We start from the raw sequence: 10743 nt of genomic DNA, 5'->3' as shown, positions 1-10743 counted from the left end.
TGACACAGAGACAGGAATATAGTGGAGACAGCATGAGCACACAGACTTGCGGCTGCTGTTGCGTTGCAGTGACTTAGCTTGCTGCGTTGGATGCTGACATCCCATATGAGCACTGGACTGTATCCTGGCTGCTCAGCTTCCTACAGAGTTCAGGGCTAATGCATGGGGGAAAGCACTGGAAAATGGCTCAAGTGCTTGGGTCCTTGTCACAGATGTGGGAGACCTGGGTAAATGTCCAGCCTCCTGTCTTTAGCCTGGACCAGCCTCATTTGAGGAGTGAATCCACAGGTTAAAGATCTGTCTCTGTGTGTCACTCTTTTAAATGAACAAATAAAAATAAAAAAATAAAAAAATCCTAAATAGAAAGAGACCTAGAGAGAAGATGTGCATCTATAAGATAAGGAGAATAATTTGGAACAAATCATTCTTTCACAGCCCTCAGATCCAGACATGTTAATACCTTAATTTTGGACTTCTATCTCCAGACCTGTGAGGTAATTAAGTTATGTTGCTTAAACAAGCTGTTATTTAATGCTTTGAATGGTAGGCCAGAAAAACTAACACAAGTTCATACTTATAATCTTTGTTTGTGAAAAGGAAATGCCTTAGAGCTATAGCTGTGCCAGAATTTTGAAGAAGACCATCGAATAAAATTCTTTGGTAAATTACTATAAAACTTTTATCAATATGTTCCTGTGTTGTCCAGTGAATGATCTTGCAGATGAACAAATTACACTACCCCATAATGTCATCTGATCCTTTGTAGGTGTTGTACCCTCCAAGCACAGAAGTTATTTGAAGTGAGATGCCTTCATAGCCGTACTAGTTGGCTAGTAGGTTTCTGACACTGCACACAGCGCATTGCCAGAAACGAAAAGCAAGTTCCTGACTAGAAAAACCAGAAATTCCACCATGTTTCTGTTGGAGGTGGTAATCCTCCCGATTTCCTCATGTTGGGCTTTTTTTACTGTGAACTATTTCTAAATAATTTTTTTAAAGTCAACTGCTGTGGTTTCTTACTCCCTTTGATGTATTTTATCAGCCTATTGCTACATGCTTCCCAGGCATAGTTGCTTGGTTAACATAACGCTCAAACTGAGAGAAAGGAAGTGAAATAACAACTCGAAAGTTTGAGATCGCAGAGTAATAAATAGTACCTTGCTTTTCTCTGTAAAAGGCCATTCTTTCCATGTCTATATGAAATCATGTTCAAATGTGCGTGATTAATTCTTGAAAAGTTACCCTCCCAAATACAGTACAAAAATTGACAGACCAAGAAACAATGTCCTGACAGAGTTATTCTGCCAAGAGGGAAAAACAGAAAAAAAAGAAGTTAGAGCTATATTTGTTGACAGGAGTACAGGGTTTCCAGCATTGCTCAAATATATCCTGCCACTCCCGGAACATTCTAAGCACTTTTAGAAGTAGGTGAAAAAACAACACAGAAAATATGCTGGATCTATTTGTCGTTGTAAATGATTTCTAAAAGTAGTTCAAACAGTGTTAAAGAATCTGTTTGGGGCTGCTGTTGCGACACACCAGATTCAACTGCTGCCTGCTTATAGCAGCATCCCGTATGTGCTCCGGCTCACGCCCATGCTGCTCCACTTGATTCTGCTCTCTGCTAAGGTGCTTGAGAAAGCAGAAGATGACCCTAGTACGTGAGGCCCTGCCACGGCCGTGGGAGACCCGAATTAAACTCGTGGCATCAGCCGGGCTTGCTTTTGGTTGATGTGACCATTTGGTGAGTGAACCAGTGGATGGACGGTCTCCCATTTTTTCCTTTCCCTCTCTCTGTAGCTCTGCTTTTCAAATGAATAATCTTCAAATACTAAAAATAAAATAAATCAGTTTTACTGAGGTAATTTTATCTTTCCATTAAAAATTATAAACTATTTTTAAAGCAATATAGTGAACAAAATTAACACATTACAGGACAAATGAAAGCATCTAAAATTGGCTTTAACAATTAGCAGGGTTTCATTAGTTTTAAATATTGTAAATCATACCAACTCTTTTAAGGTACTCAAATTGTCCTTGTGATTTCAAAGTCTTTAACCTAAAAAAGTTAAATTACAGGCTCAGGATGTCTTTGTTGTTTGGGAGAAAAAAGCATGATCAGACACATAATCAGACAATTGTAATTACATTTCAAGCAGAATTCCTCAAAACACAGTTTATAATGAAAAAGGCTGATCTTATCAGAAGAGAAACACACATGCGGGAGTGGTGGACGATGTGATTCATTTATTATATCGTCTAGAATAATTACAAAAACGTAGAAATGATAGATGATTTCACAGCACAAAGACGGTTAACTTACATGGCAGTCTGAACATTATTTTGGCCACTAAGGCCTCAGTGTTGGTATTAGAATGAAAATACACAAGTGCCAGTGAAGAGCAGGGCATAGAATACAGCGTTTGAGCAAGATATGGAGCCTGTTGGCAAGATCACAGAGGGAAAGGTGCCATAGTCACGGAGATCCAATCTGTTATTTAACAGTTAGCCATTTATTGAAAGTGAGGGAGAGGCGTCTGTACAGGTGGTGTGGAAAAGCAGGAAAGTGTGCAGGGTCATAGTGTGGAACACAAGGCACACATCAGAGAGACAGCTGCACCTTCAGGAGACACGGGGTTGTGGGGAAAGCTCAGTGGAGCACAGGAAGACACGAGGGACTCCATGTTGCAGCTGGGCCAGGTGCACTCAGGCCCTGGCAGCCACGTGGCCAGAACAGGAGTTGTCTCTGGGAGGACTGGGGATGGTGTCACTCCTGGGGGAAGGCTGGCAGTCCCTCTGCAGGAGGCGGGGGTGGGTGGGGTGGGGTGCAGGCGGGGTGCCAGTCAGCGGTGTGAATCCAAGTCCCAGGGCCGCGGGCAGCTCAGATACCTCGGAGGTGAGTCCAGGTGCCTAAGCAGAGCAGGATGCCTTCCTTGGACGGCGACAGCAGCAGCGGCGGCGGCGGCGGCGGCAGCAGCAGCGGGGGCAGCGCAGGCGCAGGTGCAGGTGTGTGGGCTGATGGATGCAGGCTGGCAGGCTGGCAGGCTGGCAGCGACAGGGCGCAGCTGGCAGCTGGCGGCGGCCGGCGCTGGGTGGTCTGTCCTGTCGGTGTGGGGCAGGAGCCCAGCTGGCAGCGGCAGGGCAGGGCAGCGTCCGCGTGTCCCCGCGAGGGGCCGGGCTGCGCCGGCAGGAGAGGGCGGCGGCGCGCCCCGCAGCCAGGCCCCGAGGCGGCCGCGCCAGCCTGCAGCGCTACTATTCCTGGAACAAAGGCGAGCACGACGCGGGAGGGGGCGGGAGCGCAGGGGACAGCGCGGTGTGGACTCGAGGGTCGAGGGCTGGGGGCGCGCGGGCGGCGGCGGCGGGCTCAGCCCACCCTCCCCAGGGCAGCCGCCCCGGGGTCCCTGCTCGCCTGGTGCCCCTGGTCCCCTGGTCCCCCGGGTCCCGCGGGTCGGGCGGCCTAGAAGTCCTCGTCCTCCTCCCAGCCAAAGACGCGCTTCATCTCGGCCAGGAAGCCCCGGTAATCACTGAGCAGGGGGCTGTCCTTCTTGATGTAGGGGATCACCCACTGCAGGGCGGGCCCCGTGAGGCGGGTGATGAGGAACGTCACCTTGAGCGCGTCGTTGGAGAAGGTCTTCTCGTCCACGAACATGTAGGAGCCCGTCTGCACGATGAACTCCGGCAGCCGGTCGGTGTCGCCATCGAACGTCTCGGGAAAGGGAATCGGGTTCCTCCAGCGCCGCGCCGCGGGCCGCAGCGGCCGGGCCAGCAGGGTCTTGACCAGCCTCATGCGATTGTCCATCGCGCTCGGTCTGCTGGCTGGCTGCGCGGCGCGGATGTCAGCGCCCAGGCGTCGCGGGAAGTCCTGGTCGGGAGGCGGGCCCGGGCCCGGGCGGCTGGGGGCGGAGCCGTGGGCAGGGCTCGGGTCCTCGCCGCGCCCCTCCCGCAGCCCGAGTGGTCACCAGTGCGCAGGCGCCTGCGCTCGCTGGCCTGCAGGGGATGATCGTCCTGGGGTGGACACTGTGCAGGGGACCCGGCCTAAGGCCCTGCAGGAGGCGGAGTCGTGCGTGGTGCTTCGCGAGCCTGTGCAAGGCGGGTCGTGGCCCAGAAGTGGGAACAGGGCGGGAAACCATCACCCCTTGTGTGCCTGGCGAGGCTGCATCTGCTGTGCCTGGACAACTTTAGGTTTAGGTCTTGTGCAAGTTGGGGAGCCCCTTCGGCATCCCGCCTGGCTGGTGGCCCGCACGTCTTCCCCTGCACACCGCGACTGTGTGTGTCCCAGTGAAGTTCTCCAGACACATTTCAGTAGTTCTTCCTGTCTCTGAGCCACAGTAGTATTGGCGCCCTGGCTGGGAAACTCGGTTGCCATGCAACCTCAGCGCAAAGCAAATACAGGGCTAGCAAATACAGCCCAGAACAGAGGCAAGTCGTTATGTCCTTAGCAGTTACAGCAAGCATGATTGCTCAGCAAATACAGGACTAGCACATACAGCCCAGAACCCAGCAAAGTCGCTAAGTCCTGAGCAGTTACACCAAGGGCAGTTGCACACAAGTGGGAATAATGAAATGAAAGGCCAAGCTAAGAGAGTTTGCATGCCTTCACTTGGAGATATTACACATGCCAATATATAAACATAAAGCGAAGAAAAGCTCTCCATTGTAGAACTCGGGACTATCTGTGTTGAAGATCAGAATTCATTTATTGACTGGACACAATTAATGTTTATTACCACCTTTTCTTGTATGGAAAATTTCTGGTTAGATGTGTAATTGCACTAGCACACAGCTCAAGCCACAATTCCACAGAAGTCGGTGAAAGGGGAGAATTGTAATGACACAGTAAGACCTTTGGGAACTATGGAGCATGACCCAAAGAAATGGCAAGATTGTCTGGCATTTGCTGCTGAGAGTCATAGAGACACTAACTTCCCTGCAGGAGTGCTGGCCTTAGGTGCTGCACGTTCTGTTCCAGGAAGCTGTGGCCGCATACCAGCGGGCTGACTCCACGGAGGGGCCGGAGGGGCCGCTGCCTGGTTGAGTTCCAAGGCTGCTTGTGCTCCCTTTGATGTTTCAGTGCAAAACATCTCTCGTGTGGGTCTGGCGATGCAGAAGGCTTTAGAGAAAAGGATTCTGCAAAGGGTTGCTCCACTAAAGCCCAGCTGCACAACAGTAGAGATAGATTGCCGTTGTGGAGTCAGCCAATCTACTGTCTGATGGCATTAGTGTCCTGCGGGACACTGCACATCTGTTTTCCCTGTCCATCATGTGAGGCTGTGGCCAGAAGTTAGGTACCTGGGCACCAGCTCTCGCCAAAACATGGCCATGCTGGCACCCTGCTCTTGCATTTCCAGCTTGCACAAACTGTGAAAAAGCAAAACTTCTGTCATGCCAACCACCCAGTTTGAGGCATTTTTCTCATGGCAGCACAAGCTAGGATTGTCACTGATGCACTTTTTGCTTTTCTTTGAGTAATTCTTTGGTGGGGAGAGAGAAAGGGTAGGGGGTGGGATGAATCCTTATATCTTCAAACAGCATGTTATGGAGAACAATATAAACATATGTATATACATATATATTTTTAATTTGTATGTAGTGAATGGTTGATTGCTAATCCACCCCTTGCATGTACCGGGATCCCATGTGGGTGCCAGTTTATGTCCTGGTTGTTCCACTTCTTCTCATCCAGCTCCCTGCTTGTGGCCTGGGAAAGCAGCGGAAGGTGGCCCAAGTCCTTGGGACCCTGCACCCGTGTGGGTGACCCAGAGGAAGCTCCTGCCTCCTGGTTTCTAGTCAGCTCAAGTCTGTCCATTGAGGCTGTTTGGTGAGTGAACCAGCGATGGACAATCTTTCTCTCTCCTTCTCTCCTTCTCTGTAATTCTGCCTTTCCTAAATAAATAGATAAATATGGTATATAAAATAATATTTATTTGTTTGAAATTCAGAGTCACAGAGAGAGCAAGCAAGAGAGAGAGAGAGAAAGAGAGAGAGAGAGAGAGGTAGGGAGGAGAGGGAGACATCTTGCACCTGCCCGTTCACTGCTATGTGGCCTCAATGGCTGGAGATGGCTAGTCCAAGTCCTGGAACTAGGCGTGTCCTCTGGCTCTCCCATGGGTGATGGGGACCTGAGATCAGGGCCCTGAGCCGTCCTTCTCTGCTTTCCCAGGCACATTAGCAGAGAGCTGGATCCGCAGTAGAGTGATGGGACTTGAACACAGCTCCCATATGAGATGCTAACGTCACAGGCAGTGGTTTTACTGACTGCCACAATGCTGGCCATCTTGGAGTGAACCGGTAGATGGAAGATCTGTTTCTCTCCTCCCTCTGTGTGTGTGTGTGTGTGTGTTTAGCTGATACTTTCAAATAAAATAATAAAGCTTTAAAATGAACAAGGTAATCACCTGCACATTATTATTCATTTCTAGAATAGAATTATATGCAGCCGGGCTTGGCAGCGTGGCCTAGTGGCTAAGGTCCTCGCCTTGATCCCATATGGCCGCTGGTTCTAATCCCGGCAGCTCCACTTCTTCTCTGTCTCTCCTCCTCTCAGTATATCTGACTTTGTAATAAAAAATAAATAAATCTAAAAAATAAAAAAAGAATTATATGCAGCCATTACAATAATTATGGAAACTGAACAGAAAAATGCTATAACCCAATATTAAGTTAGAAAACAGAGTCAAAATTATGTATTGTTTTTAAAACTATGCCAAATTGAAAAGGCTGTGTAGCAACACCAAATGTCTGATGCTTTGCAGTGGCTGCCAAGTCATGCAGTGCATTTCCAGCCCCTTTGCATCTTTCTGAGTTACTTGGTTATGTTCTGATTGAAAAATGCATACGGATTTTCCACACATGTTCCTAGAGCGTGAGAAGAGAGTAAGTGTTGAGGACAGCTAATCCTTTGCCTGTGGCACCCCATCCCGTGTGGGGCTGGTTCTAGTCCTGGCTACTCCACTTCTCATGCAGCTCTGTGTTATGGATTGTGAAACCAGCTGAGGATGACCCAAGCTCTTGGTACCCTTTCCCCACACAGGAGACCGGGAAGAAATGCTGGCTCCCAGCTTCAGCCCAGTCCTGCTGTGGTCTTTGTATCCAGTTGGGAAGTGTACGACCAAATGGAATATCCCTGCCTATGTCTATCCTTCTCTTTCTGTAATTCAGACTTTCAAATGAAAAATAAATTTTAAGATAAAGAAATAAGAGAGCATGTTTCTAGCTGGTTTCATCAGATGAGAAAGATGTGACGTAAAAACTTGTCATGGTCTTTATGAAGTGTGAAAACTGTAGGCTCATCTCATAAACACAGATTCAAATATCTGAAGCAACATGTTAGCAGATAGTATATTTTACTATTTGAGAAATGGCTCTATATCTCAACTAACCACATCAATACCTGGGGATGGGGAATGGTCACCCAATGTCATCCCAGGGTCACCTTTGTAAAGCATGCTCTGAGGGTTTTGCTCAAGTGGTTTTTATAGTTCTGAAATGCTGTCTATCTTACTGCTCCAAGGATAAGGAAATCCTTCTAAGGTCCATTGGCTCACATAGTCCCTAGGCTTGGTTCTCATGCTCACCAGTTGGACTTACATCCCATCACAGTCCTGCCACAGTTTCCCTACTGGGCCCACTCCCTGTCCTGCATCTTGCACTCTCCAGGTGGTTCTGCAGTCAAGCTTGACAGGACTTGCCTCCATTCCCAGCACTTGCTAGCTGATGCTGCAGCAAAACCCAACCATTCTGCACTTACTCTGGCTTATGCATGCACCACTGGGTAAAATCAGCCCAACTTGGCTCTCCCCCTAATTCAGCTCACATGCAGGCCAACAAGGTATTGTAGCCTTGGCCAGACTGATCTGCTCCTAGTCCCAGTCTCAATTTCACCAGTGGGAGCAGTAGCCCAACAAGATAGCCATGCTGCCCCCTTATCGGGCTCATACTCCCCTCGTCCCCCTGCCCCCCCATCTCCTTTGTGCTGGTGGATGCTGCAGACCAGTCTGGCATTTTGCAGTGTGTGCTGTATTCTGGTCTGGCCTTTTCTGCACCCGGTTCTAGCTCATGCTGGTGGGTGCTCAGTCGGCAAGGCCACTGCACCTGCCAGAGCAGGAGGTGGGCCAAGTCAGGCTGTGCCAAGGACCCACCGGTGCGCACAAGATCTGCGACTGGAAGGAGACCTGATGGAAGAGCTTGCAGGACTCTTTTGTCAGTACGCAGTCCCTGCAGCCAAGTGCAAGAACCAAGGGTGCCATGGTGGGAGGGTTTGGGGAAGGGTGGGGAGAATCCAAGTACCTATGAAACTGTGTCACATAATACAATGTAATTAATGAATAATAAAAAAAAGAAAATCAAAAAAAAAAAAAAAAAGAACCAAGGGTGGGAGCAGCCATACCAGGCCAGGTTACAGTACCTACTGGCCTACCTATTGGTCATGTCTGGGGGCAAGCCAGGCTGGGACCGTTTGCAGCACCAACTGGCAGTTCACACTAGGGGCGGGACTGGGGCTGGCTGGACTGGGCCAGACTCCAACTCTCACTTTTTAAAAATATTTACTTATTTTAAAGAGTTAAAGAGAGAAAGAGAGAGAGAGAGAGATCCTCCATTCACTGGTACATCCCCCAAACGGCTGCAAGCTTAGTTGATCCAAAGCAAGGAGCTAGGAGCATCCTCTGAGTCTCCCTCATAGGTGCAGGAGCCCAAGGTCTTGAGCCACCATTAACTGCTTTCCTAGGCTGCAAGCAGGGAGCTGGATGGGAAGTGGAGCTGCTGGGACATGAATTGGTACCCATATGCAACTACAGGTGGAGGCCTAACCTACTACACCATCTCACTGGCTCCTATGTTTTCCAATCTAATATTTTCTACTTATATTGCTCTTATTTCATCATAGTAACTCTAGCTATATTTGTTCCTGAATGCTCTGTTCTCTATTCCATAGCAGTAAAATATTTTTTTTTTTTTTTTTTTTTTTAAGATTTATTTTATTTTTATTACAAAGTCAGATATACTGAGAGGAGGAGAGATAGAGAGGAAGTGGAGCTGCCGGGATTAGAACCAGCGGCCATATGGGATCAAGGCGAGGACCTTAGCCACTAGGCCACGCTGCCGAGCCCAGCAGTAAAATATTTTTAATATCATGTTTCCAGATAGTCTATTTCTATGTCAAATGTATGGAATACTTTGTGATTATCTTATTTTTTAATAGTGTTGGCTTTACTAAGTTTGTCTTTTCTGTATTAGGGTTTGCTTTGGAGCTGACCTGGAAGTTGTATCACAATCAGGAATTGGCATCAAAAGATTAGCTTGAAGTGACAATTGTGCCCTTTATGTCTCCCTGGGAAACTGACCTGACCTAATCTTTTTTGCTGTACAGACTGAGTCCTGAGAGGGAAAGTATTCATTAGCAGAGACCATTCCCCTGCTGCGTCAAAAACAGTTATCTTATGTGGAATGTCTGTAACCTTATCACACAGGAAGCACACCACAACTGAACAATCTAGAGCTATGAAAAGTGGCTCGGAGGTCAGGACAGGCTTCATCATAATAGTGCTCACTGCTACTGTGTGCTGTGATATAGTCACACAGCTGTATTTGTGTTCATCAAGGGCGAGGGTAGATGGAAGTCATTTTTCAAGGACTGGTGTTTGCGGTAGGAGTTAGGACACCACTTGGGGTGCTTGTGTTCCATGTCAGAGTGCTTGGGATCCGGGCCAAACTATTCTTCTGATTGCACCTTCCTGCTAATGTAAACCCTAAGAAGCAATAGGTAATGGCTCAAATAGTTAAGTCCCAGCCATGCAGTCAGGAGATCCAGATTAACAAGTTCCTAGATGCAGACTGGCTCAGCCCTGGCTATTGTTGGCATTTGAAAATTGAACTAGTGGATGGAAGATCACCCTCTTTCTTTCTCCTTCTAAAATTAGAGATTTGCATCAAAGTTCTAAACAACTGAGCTATGGCAGTAATTGAGAGAAGGGTGATAAAAAGATATGAAGGCTGGCAGCCTTGTTCACTCATCTGCCTCAGGTAACACAGGAAAACTGAAGACTTTTCCAGTCCTTGAAGTGGGAACAACAATACACCACCACCTAAGTTAGGGCACTGTGCACACAACAAGCAGGAGGGATATTTGAAATAGGTGTGTTTAAGCCATCTGCAGACGGGGATGGCTGAAGGCAAATCTGATCATTTTCAGCTCTCCTTGACAAAATCAGTGGGGCCAAGGGACTCAAAGACTGGCTGCTCATGGTAAAATCTAGAAATCTCCAAGGTGCCCCAAATTACACCAGAAATAGAAGGAAAGTTGAGTTTTTGCTGCACAGAATTTTGTTACTATTACCTGGAGATATTGCCATCCCTGATCAGCAAGAAGTAACTTCAGAAAATGTGAATTTCCTTCTTATCCCTAAAGAATGAAGAGTGAAATATCTTAGGAAGGAGTTTGTAACCAAGAGGGAAGCAAGCGGCAGTGCGAAGCCTCAGAAAGTCCATTCCAATCATTTTGATGTGCTTCTCAGGGTGATCGATCTGATACTATATTAAAGTTGACATCATGGAAAAAGTTAAATGTTGTAAGATGTTGTCATTTTCTGGATGTGGTGGTGGTGAGGTGTGTGTTTATGTGTGTGTGTGAGAGAGAGAGACAGACACACACACACACACGGAGAGAGAGAGAGAGAGAGAGAGAGAGAGAGAGAGAGAGAGAGGATTTCTACTTGAAGAAATGCCAAAGCAAGGGCAAAAGCAGGA

General features: G+C 47.9%; 1 protein-coding gene across 1 annotated transcript; it reads right to left on the bottom strand.

The window, feature by feature from the left end:
* Positions 1-3416: 3416 nt before the first annotated feature.
* On the bottom strand, positions 3417-3874 carry LOC101523289 (retrotransposon Gag-like protein 8B). Its single transcript, XM_004587729.2, has one exon. The coding sequence runs from the start codon at positions 3797-3799 to the stop codon at positions 3458-3460; it is 342 nt and encodes a 113-aa protein (XP_004587786.1). The 5' UTR covers positions 3800-3874; the 3' UTR covers positions 3417-3457.
* Between the last annotated feature and the right edge of the window lie 6869 nt (positions 3875-10743).

The sequence above is a fragment of the Ochotona princeps genome, chromosome X (assembly GCF_030435755.1).
Source record: "Ochotona princeps isolate mOchPri1 chromosome X, mOchPri1.hap1, whole genome shotgun sequence".
Taxonomy (NCBI): Eukaryota; Metazoa; Chordata; class Mammalia; order Lagomorpha; family Ochotonidae; genus Ochotona; species Ochotona princeps.
Note: the sequence above shows the minus strand (reverse complement) of the source record. Positions and strands in the feature narration are given on the sequence as shown.